This window comes from Oncorhynchus mykiss, chromosome 11 (assembly GCF_057628025.1).
Source record: "Oncorhynchus mykiss isolate SJ-2025 chromosome 11, ASM5762802v1, whole genome shotgun sequence".
In the NCBI taxonomy this organism is placed as follows: domain Eukaryota; kingdom Metazoa; phylum Chordata; class Actinopteri; order Salmoniformes; family Salmonidae; genus Oncorhynchus; species Oncorhynchus mykiss.
In genome coordinates, this window is record NC_143032.1 from 28,466,432 (window position 1) to 28,488,652 (window position 22,221).

The 22,221-nt window shown below is 40.5% G+C and overlaps 1 protein-coding gene across 16 annotated transcripts in view; it reads right to left on the reverse strand.

Moving 5' to 3' along the window:
* Positions 1-419: 419 nt before the first annotated feature.
* The window catches only part of LOC110535557 (rho GTPase-activating protein 12), a 95,412-nt gene continuing 73,610 nt past the window's right edge, over positions 420-22,221 (reverse strand). For 8 of the 16 annotated variants that reach the window (XM_036935290.2, XM_036935288.2, XM_090189862.1 and 5 more), the window contains 11 exons: positions 12,915-12,976; positions 11,530-11,611; positions 11,030-11,158; positions 10,024-10,227; positions 9,585-9,687; positions 9,340-9,459; positions 9,106-9,204; positions 8,833-8,910; positions 8,494-8,628; positions 4,957-5,062; positions 420-4,627 (listed from right to left, as the gene is read on the reverse strand). In XM_036935290.2, coding sequence (XP_036791185.1) covers positions 4,453-4,627; positions 4,957-5,062; positions 8,494-8,628; positions 8,833-8,910; positions 9,106-9,204; positions 9,340-9,459; positions 9,585-9,687; positions 10,024-10,227; positions 11,030-11,158; positions 11,530-11,611; positions 12,915-12,976 — 1,293 coding nt within the window. In that variant the 3' untranslated portion in view covers positions 420-4,452. The remainder of the gene's footprint in view (positions 4,628-4,956; positions 5,063-8,493; positions 8,629-8,832; positions 8,911-9,105; positions 9,205-9,339; positions 9,460-9,584; positions 9,688-10,023; positions 10,228-11,029; positions 11,159-11,529; positions 11,612-12,914; positions 12,977-22,221) is intronic. The other 8 variants (XM_036935292.2, XM_036935291.2, XM_090189867.1 and 5 more) reach the window with 1 other exon arrangement.

Here is a 22,221-nt window from a genome sequence, read left to right on the forward strand (position 1 = left end):
ATAATTGTGTGAAGTCCCATTAGCTGTCAATGAGATGTTCACTGTAGCATAGAGACAATTAGCTGCTGTTGATTGGGATGCTAATTGAGACGCCTAGAAAGCAGACTCACATGTTTCTTTATCGACTGATGTTCTGGTCAGAGCCGATATAGAAGGTCCACCTGCTGCTTTCAAACGTTCGTCGGCATATTGTGTTTATTAGTCCAGTTCTGGCCCAGTTTACCTGCAATGGATTTATTTAGCCTTTATACAGGTCGATCCCATTGAGGTAAGAAAAATCTCTTACGAGGGAGACGTGTCCCAAGAAGGCAGAGAATCAGACAGACTTATTACGTATATGACTGTACAGTAGTGAGTTACTACTGTTATCCTTTGCCACCCTTAACAGAAAGTGAAAAAGTTACACTGTTGAGTCTGTCCCATTTAGTTGTTTTTTTTATTAGACATAACAATGTCACAAACAGTAGTTGGTCTGAAAAGTACATTCAAAATGTGCAACTGACCATGCGCCAAAATCCAGATACACTTTCAAAACCACTTCCTCTTTTGTAAGGATCAATACTGTATGTATTCTTGTGGACAATTCAGATTTACAAAATCATGTGGCGATATTTCACTTGAACCAACCACTCACCATCAAAGCATACATACTTGAATTACTATAAGGGACTTTGAACAATGACCATTTTTTAATGTAGGTTGCTGTACATAATATTCAGAGACTTTTTTTGCGTTCTACCTTCCATTGCAATCAATTTTAATTTAATGTAATACTATTTTTCCAGTATAATTTTCTCTCTAGTCCCAGTCCAGTTCATATTAGCTTAGGTAAGCAGAGGGATTATAAAGCAGGCCTAAATAGGGAATAGAGTGCCATTTGGGATGCAAAAATTGATCTGAAAAAGTAATGCTAGGGGTGACTGCTATTCCCTGGCATCCTCATCTCTCTTATCCTGTTTGCAGTAACTCCATGACACAAGAGAAGAAAGGAAGAGAGGGAGAAAATCGCCACTCAACACTTTTACTTACATGTCCACTTTACAAATATGAAGGCCTGTCACTAGCAGAGGCCTACCATACCAAGCACATTAGACTTCACAATGTCACACATCTGTACACATTAGGGAAGATCTTAGGCTACACCCTAAATGGTTCCCTATTCCCTCTATAGTGCACTACATTTGATCTGATCAGATCCATTTGGGACCCGGGCAAAAGTAGTGCACTACATAGGGAATAGGATGCCATTTGGGACATAACGAGTCTTCAGCTTATTGTTCATCATAACATAAAGCAGTTTATTTACTGTTTAAGCCCAACAAACACAGGTTTGTTTGGATGTTTCCCAAAGCCAGTCATGTGATATACTGACCACTGTTGATGATTTCACTGAGGTCAAAGGGTAGATCTGCCAGTTCATTTCCCGAGAATGAATTTTATGGTGAATTATTTTGTCATTATAAAAGTAGGGGAAATATAAGCAATACATATGAGTAATGTCCCATCCAGTTGATCCAGGGGTCCCCTCCAAGGGACCCCATATTTAATACTGATTCTGTATTCATCCATGCCACTGGGGCTTTATGCTGCACATACAATAACATCATAGAAGTCAGAGGTAGGGGCTGTGGCGGTCATGAAATTTTGTCAGCCGGTTATTATCAAGCAAAAGACTGCCCCGTCTCATGGTAATTGACCGGTAATTAACATACAACTCAATTAGCATCTCCAGGCCTCCAGCCTACAAGCCGCTGGCTAATGCATGCCTTTGGAACATCGACACTTAAAAAAAGCCTAATAGATACATTTAATATACACCATCACAAATTCATTATTTAATTTAGTCAGGTCTAAAGAAATATATGTAGAAAATATATTTTAGTTATCTGGCTATGCTCTATGACATAGGCTATAGGCTTGTCCAATTAGCTGACAATATATGGTTATAAGTCCCATGCTATTATTTTATTTGATTGTATAGTAAGAAGAGTATAATTGAACTTAGCTGAATAAAATAGAATGAATATATTTCCCATTACGGCGCGAGTGCGCATATGAAATGTCTATGTTGAGCATAAAAGTGATCATTTGAAACTGGTCCTATATGCTAGATTTAGAGTTATTTGGCAAATTTAACTGTGAATGATACAAACCTTAGAATGACTTAGAAATCAAAACATGTATGGGCTGCATGACGCGACTAATTGATGATTGATGATTGGAGAAAAGCTTGCTCTGTTCCTTGCCTCAGACTGCACAGCTGTTCTCCCATCAAGTGCTTATATTTTCACCCATCAGACTATTTCTCAGTTTAATCTTGTCTTGACCAATATATCAAATTAGTTCCGATTTAGAATGGCCCATTATTAAATGGGCAGGAACAGGAACAGGGGGGAAAAAGACATGTCATCTGTACGCACTTGAACAGCGGAGGCAGCGCGCTTTCCCGACGGTCCGTTTTGTAGGCTACTTCGATTTTTATAGCGGAATTGTGCTTAATATGAGCAGCTGAGAAACAAATAAAAACACTTATTCCTCTACACGCATCAACCACTGTTTGAGGAGCATTCTCTCGCTGCCCGATAGGTGACATTCCGCCCAAACACTGTATGGCATTGGGTCTCCAACCTTGTTCCTGCAGCTACCTAGTGATTTGGTAAACCAAGTGAAATCTGTTCGGGAACATCGCAACGAAACATATTTCCCTAAACTGTCTGCGCGCTCGAGAAATTAATAAAGAAGAGAGAGGAGATGGAAATGCATGGTGGTGAGATATTCTGTATAGCTAAAGGTAATGTGTCACCCAATGAATTATTAAATATTTGTAAAAAAAAATCCCTATTACTAGGCTATTCAAAATCAAATACAAAATCAATAATTGTAGGCTAAACCGCCCTGCCCAATCAATGAACCAACACGTTCTCTCCCAGACTCATGGATATACATGTTGGAGCTTAGCATTAGGTAACCAGTCCTATTCAGTATACATAATAATACAGTCCACACTCAAAAGGCTAGACCAATTATGTACCAAATACATCTTAAATCACTTTTGTTTTATGTTTTTCTGCCATGGTAATATGTGGTAGGCTATGAATTGTATAACAGCAAAATCATCATTTTTATTCAGTTATTTTTGGGGGGCTTGGGCTCATTAGAATATGCATAAGCTCTAATATGCATATGGATGTTTAGAATGAATCATCACCTTTGAAAGCGGTGGCCATTTCGTTGTGTTAAGCTTTGAAACAACATCCAAACCAACCATGTTCTACAATGTTTCAACCGGCTGTTGAACTTCTTTCTTCAAATTGATCATCACAGTGAGGTGAGTTTTACACTGTATAGGCCTGCTGTTTTGATGATAAGTGTTTGATGTGATATTTAAATGTCATTTACATTAAGGTCAGAGTGGTTAGAGGGACAATAGAGCCCAGAGTACCAGGCCATTAGGACCAGATGGTAGTTAGCAAGTTGGGTACTACCAAAGCATGTCCAGAGTGCACAAAAGGAGATTACTGTGACAAAATTGTCACGTGGAATTTTACTGTGGTCATGACTCATGACTGCAGGTGTGGCAGTAATATGGTCACCACAACATGGTCAATGTTCCACAAAACTGAGAATATACAGTTCAGAGGTTAAGCGTAATATTTTTTCCAACACAAAGCAATGAGAGTAGTCTTAATACACACAACCAAGCTTGGTCTTTACTATAACACATGGTAGTAGCAGGATATGGGCTTCCATTGATTTGACATTGAGGGAGAGACCACCCAGCCATTCATTCAGTGGGTAGTTGTTGCTGTTTGAATGATCTGGAGTGGGCTGTGCCCGGCTGATGTGTCTCGACGTCATCAGAGAAAGGAGGAAGTCACTCCGGCGGGCCACATGAATGTATCCCATAATACTCTTCTTCAGTTCCACTCCAGTTCAAAACAATTGAAAGTCTTATTCACCAAGCTCTTGTTGTATGTTGTCTGTTCTTAATGCTGGCCATAGGAATCCAGTGTAAAACAGTTATACCCTGAATACTCAAATCCACTGGATCACATCACATCAAGGGAGATCCATCCACGCCATTCACACTGCACTCCGTCCATTGTCACGGCAATGAAGACACGATCCGGCCAGCTCACCAACCAACAAACCAACCAATCAACACCCTCCTCCTGAAGCAATGGATCCGCCCTGCTACTCACAGCAGGCATTGTAACCAAAGTGAATGAAATCTGTATTTATTTACATCATACTTAGCTCTCTCAAAAGGGTAAGTGCAAAGTCGTTCACTAGCTTCCTTTATTAATCTTTTTATCAAATGAACAATAATTACATTTTTGTTTTTCTTTCTTTAAATTGCTTGGTCCACAGCAGCAATGTTTGAGTCACAAAAATAAGCAGTGTTGGGTTCGACCAGTCACCAGACCATCCTCTTCATCAGGTGTTTCTTTTCTACCTGCCGAAGATGTTCTCATACTCCAGTAAGATGAGCTCAACAATCTGGTTCTGATATACCATGTGAACAGCGATGTTCCCAGTCTCGGTCTCAGGTCTGAGCAGGGTAGGGCCGAAGACGATCGCTACGCTCTGGGTCGTCATTCGGTTGGCCTCTCCATGGTCAATCACCCTGGAGAGACAGGAAGGAGAGGACAGAGTGAGATACAGGGACGGACTAGAAGGAGTAACCAGGCCATTGGGCGAAAGATGGACCAGCACATCTGACATGTTCTCAAACTGCCCTTTGACCCCCTATGGTGAGATAGGCCTATCAATTAGGAAACACAATACATATGTTGGTTGGTCAACAAAGGGTTCAGGTACACGCTGGAGACAGAACTTTACATCTATTATGTAAGCTACTGCTAGTATTCAAAAAACATCACATGCAAAATGCGCTAAAAATACTTTGGGTAATATCGCAGCCTCGCCCAAAATGTAGCATGCTTTTTGCTTTACCTTCTGAGATGTTTGAAGAGGCATTGCATTGTGTCGTGATTCGGTTTTGGCAACTGCTTGATTAAGTCTTTTATTAAGTTTACTCGCTGCTTGTAATCCGAGCATTCTGGAAGAGAGAGAAAGGTAAAACGACACCATTAGTTTCACTGCATAAGGAAAAACACATCATTTACATCAGGGATCATTAACTAGACTTTTTCTTCAGTGGTCAGGGGGCTAGAACATAAATGACAAATCATTGTTAGACTTCAAATTGACTGCAAGAATCATAAACGGATAACATTTGACTAAAACAATCATTTTAAACCTTGCTTACATTTGTAAACGATCACAATTACAGTACCAGTCAAAAGTTTGGACACACCTACTCATTCCAGGGCTTTTCTTTATTTTTGACTATTTTCTTCATTGTAGAAATCATGTAGTAACCAAAAATGTATTAAACCAAATCAAAATATATTTTATATTTGAGAGTCTTCAAAGTAGCCACCTTTTGCCTTGACAGCTTTGCACACTCTTGGCATTCTCAAGCAGCTTCATGAGGTATTCACCTGGAATGCATTTCAATTAACAGGTGTGTCTGGTTAAAAGTTAATGTGTGGAATTTCTTTCCTTCTTAATGCATTTGAGACAATCAGTTATGGTGTGACAAGGTATGGGTTGGTATAAAAAAGATAGCCCTATTTGGTAAAACACCAAGTCTATATTATGGCAAGAACAGCTCAATTAAGAAAAAAGAAACAACAGTCTATCATTACTTTAAGACATGAAGGTCAGTCAATCCAGAACATTTCAAGAACTTTGAAAGTTTCTTCAAGTGCAGTCGCAAAAACCATTAAGCGCTATGATGAAACTGGCTCTCATGAGGACTGCCACAGGAAAGGAAGACCCAGAAGTTACCTCTGCTACAGAGGATACGTTCATTAGAGTTAACTGCACCTCAGATTGCAGCCCAAATAAATGCTTCACAGAGTTCAAAGTAACAGACACATCTCAACATCAACTGTTCAGAGGAGACTGCGTGAATCAAGCCTTCATGGTCGAATTGCTACAAAGAAACCACTACTAAAGGACACCAATAAGAAGAAGAGACTTGCTTGGGCCAAGAAACATGAGCAATGGACATTAGACCGGTGGAAATCTGTCCTTTAGTCTGTTGAGTCCAATTTTATGATATTTGGTTCAAACCGCCGTGTCGTTGTGAGACGCAGCGTAAGTGAACGGATGATCTCCTCGTGTGGTTCCCACCGTGAAGCATGGAGGAGGTGTGACGGTGCATTAATGGTGACACTGTCAGTGATTTATTTAGAATTCAAGGCACACTTAACAAGCATGGCTACCACAGCATTCTGCAGCAATCTGCCATCCCTTTTGGTTTTCGCTTAGTGGGACTATCATTTGTTTGTCAACAGGACAATGACCCAAAACACACCTTCAGGCTGTGTAAGGGCTATTTGACCAAGAAGGAGAGTGATGGAGTGCTGCATCAGATGACCTGGCCTCTACAATTACCCGACCTCCACCCAATTGAGATGGTTTGGGATGAGTTGGACTGCAGAGTGAAGGAAAGTCAACAAGTTCTCAGCATATGTGGGAACTCCTTTAAGACTGTTGGAAAACCATTCCAGGTGTAGCTGGTTAACAGAATATCAAGAGTGTGCAAAGCTGTTATCAAGGCAAAGGGTGACTACTTTGAAGAATTTAAAATATATTTTCATTTGCTTAACACTTTTAACACTTTGTTGGTTACTACATGATTCCATATGGGTTATTTCATAGTTTTGATGTCTTCACTATTATTCTATAATGTAGAAAATAGTCAAAAATAAAGCAAAACCCTTGAATGAGTAGGTGTGTCCAAACTTTTGACTGGTACTGTATCTCTCCATTATAAAACTGGTTGTTTGGACCCTGGATGCTGATTGGACAAGCAGCGTTCCTAGTCCTGTTGTAAAGGCCTTCACAGGCACACTAGGCCTGCTTACAGTTCCATCTGACAATTATCACTGCATCCCATAATAATATCATGCCCATGTTTCTGTATGAATCATCTCTTGTGTTGATCTCAACTCGCAAATGATTTCCCCTTGCTTCCAGCCTAACATTTAGGTTGGTACAGCAGGGGTTAATATAAGCCTCGCTGTCTCCCTGTCCGACCACAGAAACAATGTTTCACTTTGGAATTTCCATCTCTGTACCATAGGAGAGTGAACGGTGCCCAGACGAGACCATTTTTTTTCTGAGCCAGGCGAAATCACGCATCTTCATTATCCTGGACATATCCAAGTAAATGCAAATAGGAAAAAAAAGTTCAAACAAACTAAGATGCAGCTCGTGTGCTGTCATTCCAGGTTCAATGTTTGGCGTGACTCAGTTAGCTGAAGTTGGCTAGTGACAATAACGTTACCCAGCCTGCACAGCAAACATTTTGTTTAGAACGGACAACATGTCTGTAGCAGCATGACCAAAACAACTAACAACTAATGAAACTGTTTAATTCATTGTTATTTGAATATGTTGGTAACAGTTTTGTAAAACCAATAAAGTATCATGAATACAGACAGTCACAGGTAAATAAAACAATGCTGTTTACTTGTGACTGTACTCATGATACAGCACTGCCTCTTGTGCCTTGTTGCTTAATTGTGCGTGGGTATCCTTTCCAAAATTAAAATCACTTGGAGCTGATTTGCTGGTGTTTTTACCGTCTTTGAACCCTGATTTACATTATCCTAATTGAATAGGGTGAATTCAAATGATAAGGGCGCCGTCTTGTGGACACATTTCAAACAGCAAATATTTGGAATCACTTAAACCTAGTGGTAAATTGAGCGTGAAGTCTTAATGGACATCGTCTTTAGGTGAACCATCAAACCTTAATATAGCTATTAGAAACAGTGGCTCAGTAGGACAAGCACACAGTAAAGTACAGGGTTATACAACACAGTAAAGTGCAGGGTTATACAACACAGTAAAGTACAGGGTTATACAACACAGTAAAGTGCAGGGTTATACAACACAGTAAAGTACAGGGTTATACAACACAGTAAAGTGCAGGGTTATACAACACAGTAAAGTACAGGGTTATACAACACAGTAAAGTACATGGTTATACAACACAGTAAAGTACAGGGTTATACAACACAGTAAAGTGCAGGGTTATACAACACAGTAAAGTGCAGGGTTAGACAACACAGTAAAGTGCAGGGTTAGACAACACAGTAAAGTACAGGGTTATACAACACAGTAAAGTACAGGGTTATACAACACAGTAAAGTGCAGGGTTATACAACACAGTAAAGTGCAGGGTTATACAACACAGTAAAGTGCAGGGTTATACAACACAGTAAAGTGCAGGGTTATACAACACAGTAAAGTGCAGGGTTATACAACACAGTAAAGTACAGGGTTATACAACACAGTAAAGTACAGGGTTATACAACACAGTAAAGTGCAGGGTTATACAACACAGTAAAGTGCAGGGTTAGACAACATAGTAAAGTACGCTACAGTGTAGTTAAGTGTGTTACTACTCACTGATGGCGTTGATAAAGTCGTTGAAGGAGTCGTAGGTGAAGAGTGGTTCAGGCAGCTCTCTGAAGAACATCTTCAGGGCTCCCGTGGTGACGTGGATGTCCTCCCACTTACTGTCCTCCAGTTCTAACTGTTCATCTAGGATATAGAGACACAGCTTTTAAGACAAGAGATCATGGTCTGTTCAAGAATTGAGAGTCACAACACAAGTTAATGTTGGACTGACTGACACCCAAACCTTTTACAAAATGACTATATATCCAGTACCTATGTCACTAACCATGTACCAAAGCTAGTGGAAAAAGCTATAACATCATATCATTGAAGGGAGTTAAGCCCTACCGTGATTCACAGCGAAGCGCAGCTTCTGTATCACAGCTAGATTCCCACTCACTCTGTATATGCCATCTATACTCAGACCTGAGAGGAGAGGAGAGAAGAGAGAGAAAGAGAGGGGAGAGAGAGAGAGAGGCATTATAACTCGTGTTTGTGACTCAGCACACAATCATCATTACAAAAATCTTGACATATCATCTCTGAAAAAATTCTAATCATAACTCAAAAGACAGAGAGAGGGAACAGATAAAGGAACAGAGATGTATGGCTCGTTCATACCTGTGGTCTCCACGTGGTCGATGCACGTGGTGACAAAGTTGGGCACTGACGTGTTCTCCCTCTGACACAGGCTGCTCAGACTGCAGCCAAACACCTGGTCTGAGAAACAACACGGAGAGACGTCAACTTACAATGTTTCGTTACCAAGGGGTTTATCACTGCGTTTAGCTTCCTCTAGTTGAGGACAGCAGTAGGTCCATTCTCGGGAACCCATAACCAAATCTCCATCCACACCTTTAATGTATCCCTTGTCCTTGACGGCCTGGTAGGTGGGTCGGCGGGTCAGGAATTTCTTCAGCTTCACTCTAGTCTTTTTCTGGTCAGTGGAGTCCATACTTATAGACGTCTTCATCGCTGAAACCACATGGAAGGAAAAATGTCTAAACAGGTACCAAGAGGGCATTTGGTGACAATACCTTCTAAGATCACTAAAAAACACGCACAAACACACCCTCTCACAGCGTATTTAGTCAAGGCACCTCTGTTTTTCTTGGAGTCTCGGTGGTCCTTCTCCTTGTCTTGTTTCTCTGCCCCGGGGGACTCAGGCATGTCCTCCTCTATGGCCTCATCTGACTCCCATGCCTGTCCCCACACGCAAACGCACACACACACACACACACACACACACACACACACACACACACACACACACACACACACACACACACACACCTTCCGTTAGGGAAGTCAACCTGGACCAGTTCTACCCTCTATTGGAGGGATGCGGAACTGAACAGATAAAAATAAATGAATATTCAGAAGACCCTCATTACAGAGATTCTAGAGCGTCATTGGCTTGTACTATACTTTGCTAGTCCCTCTGACGGACATCTAAACAGAGCAAGTTAGTGCAGGATTTGATTATGTTATAGGTGTGGTAGTTACTAAGCTCTGGACTGAAGAGAGAGGTCCACTCACATGTGTGCTGATGGTGTCTGTCAGGGCTCGGTACCAGTCGTTGATGACGCTGTCAATCTCTGATTGGATCAGCAGCTCCGTCCCCTGACGGGTCTTCAGTTCAATGACGTGCTTCTTGCTGGACTTATCCTTGGATGCCCAATCAACTGACCCCCCTCTGAGATCCACAGTGAACTCCGGCTTCGACTGGTTACCCACAAACTTCTACAAGGAAATAATTCAACATTCAGACAAATCAGATGAGTTTCCAACTCAAGGATAGTAATAGTGGTAAATCTTTCATGAGTATTTTTCACACAGTTGTTATTTCAAGTTGCATTAAAAACAACCAAAGCAGTGTTACAAGTTACTGTGTTATAGTTACACGTCGTTATTAACCGCTACGTTGACTTGAAGATAAACCACGGGTGATCTTATTCACACCACTGTGTTGCAAGCTGAACATTTAGTACTGTACGGGGAAGTTCAACTGTTATCATTTTTTGTTGCTGTACTCAGTAGGTTAGTATTGTATGCATATCAACAACACCTCTATCTAGGCCAGTGGTTCCCAAACTGTGGGGCACAAGGGGGGGGGGGGGGATTACCTTAGAGAGCTATTTATAACTTGTCTGAAATGTTCAGATTTACTAGCCCATGTCAGGTTAAGTTTTTTTAATTTCATTTTTTTTTTGCCCATAGATAGTTTTTTTATCACTCAAATATCATATGAATACACATTAGACATGGCAAAATGTATAGAATTGCAAAAAAATAAGCTTTAAACCTGCAAAATGATCTCCACCAACAAGAGGGGTGTGAACAGTTTGTGTCATGAACAGTGATGGTGCCCATAGAAATAGGAGGGCGGGGGACCCAGAGGAAACGCATCCCCCTACATCCCTTGGTCAACCAATCAGGCTAGGTTATGAGTAGCAGGCAGGGGATAGGGCGAGGGGATAGTGTGAGCATGACGGACAGGCAGGGGGACAAATGGAACACATGCACAGGGACAGAGGAGACATACAGTGGCAGCTGGGGCACGCCCATGGACAGAGTGGACATAGGAGACAGCTGGGCAGGGCTTGACCGAACGCTTCCAGTTGGCCAGCAGAGTGAGCAGCAGCTCAGGGATGGAGCCACTACGGTAGTGCGGCTTTGGATGAGGAGAGGAAAATAATAGAGTAAGAGGAGAGGAGAAGGATGGCAAATGAGAAATATAGAGTCACAGACAGATGAAAGAAGAAGGGACAAGGGAAACAGAACAGATCGAAAGACCTATGGTGCAGTAGCACTACTACTAAATGGAGATAGACAGCAAACCAGGTCGTTCTTAGGCACTAAAACTACCACCCTCTTCTTGAGGTGAAAAACTCTTGCAGGTTATTGGAAAAGTAGGGGAGGTATTCAGCTCTCATTTTTACATTTTTACATTTTAATTAACTGAAGTCAGCTGTACAAACTGTACAAACCACATTTGTTTTAACCCAAGGTGGTTCCTAACAAGGCGGCTGATGGGGTACGTACCCAGCTGGTGCCACTCCCCTGTCCTTTAGCGAAGAGCAGTGAGGAGCCCTGGAGTACTGTCCACGAAGATGTCCAGTTCTTCCTGTTAGAACCACGTCACAACACACCCATTTATCAACCATAAACCACGTCACATCTATTTAAATCAACCATCACAATACAACCCTTTATAAAACCATCAACCATGTCAGAACACAACCATTTATCAACCATAAACCACGTCACATTTATTTACCATCACAACACAACCCTTTGTAAACCACGTCACAACACAACCATTTATCAACCAGTCCCAACTAGTGTTGCAAAGGTACCGGAATCATTTTGGTAATTAACAAAAAATATATGATAATCTATCGTAACTTTGGCAATGTTAACTTGAATAACTTAGGCCGTCACTGTAAATGAGAATTTGTTCTTAACTTAACTGACTTAACTGACTTGCCTAGTTAAATCAAGGTTAAATAAAAACATTTAAAGACCTAATTAAGTTTGGGTTTCCTCTCTCCCTTTTCTTAGACAAGTAAGGCAAGGCCTGTTTTCTCATGTCCTAACTCTGCTGCTGCCTCCGCCGCATTGTTCTCAACACCATTATGTTGCTTAACTTTGCCATTATGCACATAGCCACATGGTCTAGGAAAAGGTGCCAATTCAACAGCACACTGATGTGTTTCAGAACCGCGGACAGCGACCACTATCCAACGTGGGAGAAAGCGCATTTGTTATAAAATATTTTTGTGTTTCACCATTGTTATTACGTAATTTAACCATACACAATTTAAGTCGCACATATCTTAGAGATGGACTGCGCCATCCCCACAGCCTCCACAATGGATCAGTCCACTCAGATAGGCGCAAATCACACCATTGTACACCATTATTATTAGCATTCTTTTGCTACTGCTCGACTATAGAAATCTCGGTCAACCAACAGCCTATCGACCAAACAATCGTCCAGTTGACTAAATGAGGTCAGCCCTAATATTCAGGATGCTTTACCATTTTGTCATTGTATTTGATTTATTTTTTAACTCATCTTTACATATTTTACACAGAGGGCCAGATATTGCTACAGACACCTGTGATAATCTAAATGACCCAAAACGGCCACTAGATGTCTTGTTATTGAATGTCATCTATCTTTGAAAGATAACAAAATTCTGATAGTTTACCGGCAAACGTAAAACGTTTCCAGTGAGATACCCTACTTTTGCAACTCTGGCTCCAACACAAGCATTTATCAACCATCAGTCTGTCCATTATATCAACAAAGAATCAATGGCATTGTTTTGTTTGTCTGTATGATGCTGTATTGTCCTCTTACTTCCACATAAGATAATGACAATGTTTTCTAATCTATATGATCTTTGTACAGTATGTTTTACCTGACTTTCTTGCCATTCTCAGTGATTTTGGTGACGTTGAGGACTCCACACTTCTCAGAGGGCTGTGGAGGGAGACAGACAGGGGACATTAACACAGTCAGACTGGCATGCCTAGTTAAATATATATATTTTTTAAGACCCAAGAAGTACACACACACACACCACAAACACCCACCCACCCTCACAGCAGGGGAGAAGGAAAACACAGCCAGCGGCCGTGAGATACAGAAAAAAGATTAGAACAACATAATTAGGCTCATGACTTGAGCACACACTAACACACACACACACACACACACACACACACACACACATGTACACACACAATGACAGACACACACACACAAAAATAAGAAACAGGGCAGTAAAGGGTGTGATGCCCATGCAAACAGACATGTTACATTGTACCACCGATAGGCTGGGCTACAACACAGACGCACAATCTATTGATTCAAACGGTTCGTTATCAATGGTCCCACAAGGTGAAAGACAATACCGTAACAGAGAAACACAACATAAACTAAAAAGGAGACTGGACAGTAGAAAAGGATGTTGGCCACGGTAGCAGATAGAGACAGAAAGAACACATGCAGGAGAGAAAGAGAGAGGTTTGGGCGATATACTGTTTATACCGGGGTATTTCAAATTACCAACGATATGATTTAATACCGTTAAATGTACAGTTGAAGTTGGAAGTTTACATACACCGTAGTCAAATACATTTAAACTTCACAATGACTGACATTTAATCCTAGTACAAATACCCTGTCTTAGGTCAGTTAGGATCACCACTTTATTTAAAGAATGTGAAATGTCAGAATAATAGTAGAGAATTATTTATTTCAGCTTTTATTTATTTCATCAAATTCCCAGTGGGTCAGAAGTTTACATACACTCAATTAGTATTTGGCAGCATTACCTTTAAATTGTTTAACAAAGGTCAAACATTTCTGGTAGCCTTCCACAAGCTTCCCACAATAAGTTGGGTGAATTTTGTCACATTCCTCCTGACAGTGCTGGTGCAACAGTCACATGTGTAGGCCTCCTTGCTCGCACACACTTTTTCAGTTCTGGCCACAAATGTTCTTGAGGTTAGGGTGTTGTGATAGCCACTCCAATACCTTGACTTTGTTGTCCTTAAGCCATTTTGCCACAATTTTAGAAGTATGTTTAGGGTCATTGTCCATTTGCAAGACCCATTTACGACCAAGCTTTAACTTCCTGACTGATGTCTTGAGATGTTGCTTCAATATATCCACATAATTTAACTGCCTCATGATGCCATCTATTTTGTGAAGTGCACCAGTCCCTCCTGCAGCAAAGCATCCCAACAACATGATGCTGCCACCCCCGTGCTTCACGGTTGGGATGGTGTTCTTCGACTTGCAAGCATTCCCCTTTTCCTCAAAACATAACAATGGTCATTATGGCCAAACAGTTCTATTTTTGTTTCATCAGACCAGAGGACATTTCTCCAAAAAGTAATATTTTTCTCCCCATGTGCAGTTGCAACCCGTAGTCTGGTTTTTCTATGGCGGTTTTTGAGCAGTGGCTTCTTCCTTGCTGAGTGACCTTTCAGGTTATGTCGATATAGGACTCGTTTTACTGTGGACATAAATACTTTTGTACCCGTTTCCTCCAGCATCTTCACAAGGTCCTTTGCCGTTGTTCTGGGATTGATTTGCACTTCTCGCACCAAAGTACGTTCATCTCTAGGAGACCGAACGCATCTCCTTCCTGAGCGGTATGACGGCTGCGTGGTACCTTCAGGAGTTTGGAAAATGGTCCCAAGGATGAACCAAAAATTCGGAGGTCTTGGCTGATTTCTTTTGAATTTCCCATGATGGTCAAGCAAAGAGGCACTGAGTTTGAAGGTAGGCCTTGAAATATATCCACAGGTACACCTCCAATTTTTTTTGAATTTTCCAAGATGTTTAAAGGCACAGTCAACTTAGTGTATGTAAACTTCTGACCCACTAGAATTGTGATACAGTGAATTATAAGTGAAATAATCTGTCTGTAAACAATTGTTGGAAAAATTACTTGTCATGCACAAAGTAGATGTCCTAACCAACTTGCCAAAACTATAGTTTGTTAAAATAAAATTGTGGAGTGGCTGAAAAACAAGTTTTAATGACTCCAACCTAAGTGTATGTAAACTTCCGACTTCAACTGTATATTTATATTCGTAATGTTTTGTATACTTATATATATATTGAATAATAAAAATATAGGATTAGGGGCACCCCCAGATTAAGTGGGTACGTGCTTTGCCACTGCTTATACTGAACAAAAATAAAATAATTTTACTCAGTTACAGTTCACAAAATGAATCAGTCAATTGAAATAAATAAATTAGGCCCTAATCTATGGGTTCACATGACTGGGCAGGAGCGCAGCCATGGCTGGGAGGGCATAGGCCAACCCCCTTTGGGAGCCAGGCCCAACCACTGGGGAGCCAGGCCCAGCCAGTTGGACGTACTGACAGATTCTCTAAAATTATGTTGTTGGCAGCTTATGGTAGAGAAATTAACATTCAATTATCTGGCAACAGCTCTGGTGGACATTCCTGCAGTCAGCATGCCAATTGCACGCTCCCTCAAAACTTGGAGACATCTGCAGCATTGTGTTACATGACAGAACTGCACATTTTAGAGTGGCCTTTTATTGTCCCGAGCACAAGGTGCACCTGTGTAATGATCATGCTGTTTAATACCTTTATTGATATGACACCTGTCAGATGGATGGATTATCTTGGGAAAGGAGAAATGCTCACTAACAGGGACGTAAAAACCATTTGTGCACAAAATGAGAAAAAGTCGCTTTTTGTGAGTGTGGAACCTTTCTGGGGTCTTTCATTTCTGCTCGTGAAACATGGGACCAAGCCTTTGCATGTTGCGTTCATATTTTTGTTCAGTATAAATACATCCTGCAATTCCAACCGCAAAATCTCTTTGCTTAGATTTTAAGCCTCAAAATACAACTTGCCTAGCTAACAGCTAAACGTTCATTTTTGACTTAGTTAATTCTAATTATATTTCAGAGACTCCACATGTTGTCATTGAAAATGTGAATGTTATTTAACAGCAAAAGACAAGAACAACACAAGATATTACATTAAATTGAAAATAAACAAATAAAATAAGAGTTACATATAGGAAAGACGCCAAGGGACAACAGAGATACTAGTTACACACTTCATATACACAGTACAGTTAAATTAGGAGAGGAGCAGTGGGGGGGAAAAACATACTGTAACATTTTTAAAGTTAAACTTGCTTTTGGCCTGAGTAACCTCTGCTTGTAGAGGACGCCACAGTCGCACTATACATAACTCAGAAACACATTCAATCTGTTTTTGGTTTAGGTACCGTGAAGAAACCCGTTAGTGGCGTGTCTGGTGGGGTATGTATGTCTGTTTGAAGTGTATGACAATAGATTACACAAGTGGTTTGGCATTTTTAACACACAAATATTTATTAAAATTACTACATGTAGTCAATTTCTCCTCATCCATGAAAGACTACCATGCATGCTGTTGATGTTAGTTATGTGTGTCCAGTTAAAGGCAAGGTATGCTGCTTTTTTTTGCGCCAGCTGCAGCTTGGCTAGTTCTTTCTTTGCTGCAACTGACCATATTACCGGACAGTAAACAAGATGGGACAAGATCAAAGCCTGATCAACTAGTACAGTTGATATTGTCAATATGATTTGACCATGATAACTGACCATCCAATGTTACTCCTAGGAGTTCAGCTTCTTCAACGTGTTCAATGGTCACACCCTTTATAAACAACTCCAGTTGAGGTTTAGGTCTTAGAGAATGCTTTGAACCAAATTCTTCCTTGCTGAGTGGCCTTTCAGGTTATGTCGATATAGGACTCGTTATACTGTGGATATAGATACTTTGTACACGTTTCCTCCAGCATCTCCACAAGGTCCTTTGCTGTTGTTCCGGGATTGATTTGCACTTTCCGCACCAAATTACGTCCATCTCTAGGAGACAGAACGCATCTCCTTCCTGAGCGATATGATGGCTGCGTTGTCCATGGTGTTTATACTTGCAAACTATTGTTTGTACAGATGAACGTGGTACCTTCAGGCATTTGGAAATTTCTCCCAAGGATGAACCAGACATTTCTACACATTTTTTTCTGAGGTCTTGGCTTATTTCTTTTGATTTTCCCATGATGTCAAGCAAAGAGGCACTGAGTTTAAAGGTAGGCCTTGAAATACATCCACATGTACACCTCCAATTGACTCAAATGATGTCAATTAGCCTATCGGAAGCTTCTAAAGCCATGACATAATTTTCGGGAATTTTCCAAGCTGTTTAAAGGCACAGTCAACTTAGTGTATGTACATTTCTGACCCACTGGAATTGTGATACAGTAAATTATAGGTGAAATAATCTGTCTTTAAACAACTGTTGGAAAAATTACTTGTGTCATGCACAAAGTAGATGTCCCAACCGACTTGCCAAGACTATAGTTTGTTAACTAGAAATTCGTAGAGTGGTTGAAAAACGAGTTTTAATGACTCCAACCTAAGTGTATGTAAACTTCCGACTTCAACTGTAAATGTCCTCTCACTGCCATAAATTATTAGTACCTGTGGGAATTATATGTTTTTCCACATTTAATTTGTTGCTTGACAGACTTTAAGGCACTTGCTGTGATTGGGTACCATAGCTTTCTGACTGACATGCCAGGGAATAGTAGTTTCACTCTGAGAAATATCCCATTGGAGTCACCTAAAATGAAGGCCATGGGATGCTCTGCCTGTGTGCTGCTGTTCTGGGCTGTGGCGTTAGAGTGCCATTCTCTTACAAGGTGTCTGCTAGCTCTTTCAGTGATGTAAACTCATGTATAATGGCTTGTGAAAGTATTTACCCCCTTGGCATTTTTCCAATTTTGCCTTACTACCCGGAATTAAAATGTATTTTTTGGGGGGTTTGTATCATTTGTATCGCTACATAACATGCTTAACACTGAAGATGCTAAATATTTTTTTATTGTGAAACAAACAAGAAATAAGACAAAAAATAGAAAACTTGAGAGTGCATAACTATTCACCCCCCCCCCCCCCCCAAGTCAATACTTTGTAGAGACACCTTTTGCAGCAATTACAGCTGCAAGTCTCTTGGGGTATGTCTCCATAAGCTTGACACATCTAGCCACTGGGATTTAGGGTCATTGTCCTGCTGGAAGGTGAACCTCTGACCCAGTCTCAAATCTCTGGAAGACAAACAGGTTTCCCTCAAGAATTTCCCTGTATTAAGCACCATCCATCATTCCTTCAATTCTGACCAGTTTCCCAGTTCCTGCCGATGAAAAACATCCCCACAGCATGATGCTTCCACCACCATGCTTCACTGTGGGGATGGTGTTGGGTTTGTGCCAGACATAGCGTTTTCCTTGATGGCCAAAAAGCTCAATTTTAGTATTTTCTTACCAGAGTACCTTCTTCCATATGTTTGGGGACTCTCCCACAAGCCTTTTGATGAACACCAAACGTGTTTGATAATTTTTTTATTTAAGCAATGGCTTTTTTCTGGCCCCTCTTCCGTAAAGCCCAGCTCTGTGAAGTGTACGGCTTAAAGTGGTCCTATGGACAGCTACTCCAATCTCCGCTGTGGAGCTTTGCAGCTCCTTCAGCGTTATCTTTGGTCTCATTGTTGCCTCTCTGATTAATGCCCTCCTTGCCTGGTCCGTGAGTTTTGGTGGGCAGCCCTCTTTTGGCAGGTTTGTTGTGGTGCCATATTCTTTCAATTTTTTTAAAATAATGGATTTAAATGGTGCTCTGTGGGATGTTCAAAGTTTAGGATATTTTTTTATAACCCAACCCTGATCTGTATTTCTCCACAACTTCGTCCCTGACCTGTTCGGAGAGCTCATTTGTCTTCATGGTGCCGCTCACTTCTTGGTGCCCCTTGCTTAGTAGTGTTGTAGAATCCAGGGCCTTTCAGGAAAGGTGTATATATACTGAGATCATGTGACACTTCGATTGCACACAGGCAGACTTTATTTAACTAATTATGTGACTTCTGAAGGTAATTGGTTGCACCAGATCTTATTTAGGGGCTTCATAGCAATGAGGGTGAATACATATGCACGCAGCACGTTTTCTATTTTGGGGATTTTTTTTTTTAAACAAGATATTTTTTTCATTTCACTTCACCAATTTGGAATATTTTGTGTATGTCCATTACACGAAATCAAAATAAATATCCATTTAAATTATAGGTTGTAATGCAACAAAATAGTGCAAGGCACTGTATCGAGGACAAGTGCAGCTTCTAAGCCTTGAATCATTACGGTGTCATTGGTGTAGGTGAAGAGTCGATTATCAGGCTCCTGTACATCAAAAACCAAGATATTTGACAATTGGTGATTCTCTCTTTCTGACATGGCCAAAGTGCCTACATGAGGCAGAACACCAAGCAGCAGTATGCTCTCTTAAAAAAATTTAAAAAAAAAAAAAGATTATATATATATATATATATATATATATATATATATATATATGTGTGTGTGTATATATATAATAATAAGATTTTGTTCTTAACTGACTTGCCTAGTTAAATAAAGGTTTAAAAAAATAATATATATATATATATATATATATATATATATATATATATATATATATATATATATATATATATACATACATACATACACACACATACATATACACACATACATATATATATATATATATATATATATATATATATATATATATATATATACACATACACACACACATATAAATATATATACACATAAATATATATATATTATTTTTTTTAACCTTTATTTAACTAGGCAAGTCAGTTAAGAACAAAATCTTATTTTCAATGACGGCCTAGGAACAGTGGGTTAACTGTCTGTTCAGGGGCAGAACAACAGATTTGTACCTTGTCAGCTCGGGGGTTTGAACTTGCAGTCCAACGCTCTAACACATAGGCTACCCTGCGAAAGGTCAGAGATTGTATTCTTGTCTCTAATTAGGGTATAATCAGCAAACAATGTCTCTGGATTTTCCCTCAGCAGCCTTTTCTTGTAATGCTGTTTAGAATGTTCAGAGTTCTGTTCTGCTGGTGGATCAAATGGAATGGGCCAAGCTCCTCCTACTGTTGCCATTGTTATTTATCGAATTTGAGCGCTGAAGCATGCAACTTTTTAAATAGCGCACTTTTTAAAATGAAAATATAAAGCTATTAGATGTGTAATTTAGTGTAATTAACACTGTACACACAAATTACAATGTCCAGAACAATCCTCTCTCACCTTTATTTCCTTTTTTGTTTGTTAATGTTGGTTTGTTTCAATGCCGCTCTTCCCTTTAGAAATCCTCCATAAATCCTCCAAATCAATTCATTTTCTGTTGGTTTTATCCTCTATTTCCCCTCATTCTCGTTGTCCCTATGTCCTAGTCCCTCAATCCTGTCTTGTTGCTTCTTGCTAGATGATCAAGACAACTTAAGGCTTGTTCACACTGCAGGCTGTAATACTCAAATCTACTGTTCTACTGACTGTCGGTGGCGGTGCTTGTGCTTCGTATCACTCAGCAGTGATATAACAAGCTAAGCTGACAAGCTAATGCCTGCCATGGACGTTTCCCAGTTGCTTTGAATGTTCAAAATCATAGGGTAAGAACGCTTTAAAGCCTCAAAAGATAACATGACCCAACTTTCAAAACAAGTCATTTTTGGCTAGCCGCAGCAATCAACTAGCTAGCTAGGTAGCTGTTCAGCTTTCTACAACATTCACTAATGCTGAATAACAGTCTAAAAACAACATGAGGGCAAATAAATCAGATTGACCATTCAGACACAAGTCACATGACCAGGAATCGTATTTGTATCGGATTTCAAACCACCTACGAAGGTGGGATGAAATGTGGCGTGAAATATCTGATTCCATGTCCTTTTGGTTGTCAGACTGCAGGAAAAACAACAGATTTGAATTAGATATGCAAATAAATAGGAGTTGCTTCAAACTGCGAATGTGAACAAGGCTTTAGTAGACTAGTTGGCTTTCAGATCCATGTTGATAAATCTCAAAATCTTTTTCAAAATCAAACAATCTCCTCAAAGGAAAAACAGATGGAGAACACAGCACTGCGTTGAAACAACCAAACTGTTCACTAAAAACTAATTAATTTAACGACATGAAGCACATTTTAGGAGGAGCTCTCCCTAACTGCTGCTGTTCAGTTAGATGGTGATGTCACATTGGTGAGACATTGGGTGTGTTTTTAATTTCAATCTGGAGTGCCAGAGTGCTCTCTGGGTGTTTGTAAATTCAGAGCGTTGTCAGGTTGCCCATTTGTAGATTCAGAGCGTTTTGCTCTTGGAGCGCTCAGAGCGCACACTGGACGCTCTGGCCGAGGAGTAGGGTTGATCTGAGCGTTCTGGCAGTCAAGCACCCAAGCTAATTGGCTAATGTTGGCTAGTTTGCTAGCTGCTTCCAGACACAAATGAGAGAACACCTCACTCTGTCCATTTTACTCACCCTAGCAGAGCTGGTTAGGTTGTTCATGTTAACCAGAGATTTGGTGACTAACTGTGCTGCTGGCAACAATTTAATTGCGCTTTTTTGTTGACGGTTACCAACACCAGCCATTCAATGGGTGTTAAGCGTTCATAAATTCATCAATTATTCTGCACTCTGGCACACAGACGAGAGCACTCTGAAATCGGAGTAGATAGCCAGAGGGAATTTACAAACGCACCAGTTGTGTCAAGAGAGAGGAGACATAAAATGTTAGATGGATGTTGCATGTTGTGGAGTCAAAGCCAGGGAATACTAACAGGAGTCAAAGTCGGGAGAACTGTGCTTGGGGGCTGTAGGGCCACACTCCTACACAATGACAGACAGAGTGATAAAGAACAAGGTCAACATGATGATGATGGAGACTAGACAAGGTAGGATGAAGAGAATGGTCAGATTATGGTTAGTTGGTGAGAAAGAGAAAATGTATCAAGAATCTGGAGCAGAAATCTTCCATAATAGCTAGTGCAGGGGTGACAAACTCCTTCCACGGAGGGCCGAGTGTCTGCAGGTTTTAGTTTTTTTTACGATCAATTAAGCCCTAGACAACCAGGTGTGGGGAGTTCCTTACTAATTAGTGACCTTAATTCATCAATCAAGTATAAGGGAGTATGGAAAACCCGCAGACACTCGTCCCCCCTGTGGAATAGAGCTAGAGTGATGCACTGCACCCTAGGGTACTTAAGGCAGATTACCTGACGTCAAACTGCCAATGGATTTGAACATGTTACGCCAACATACAACTA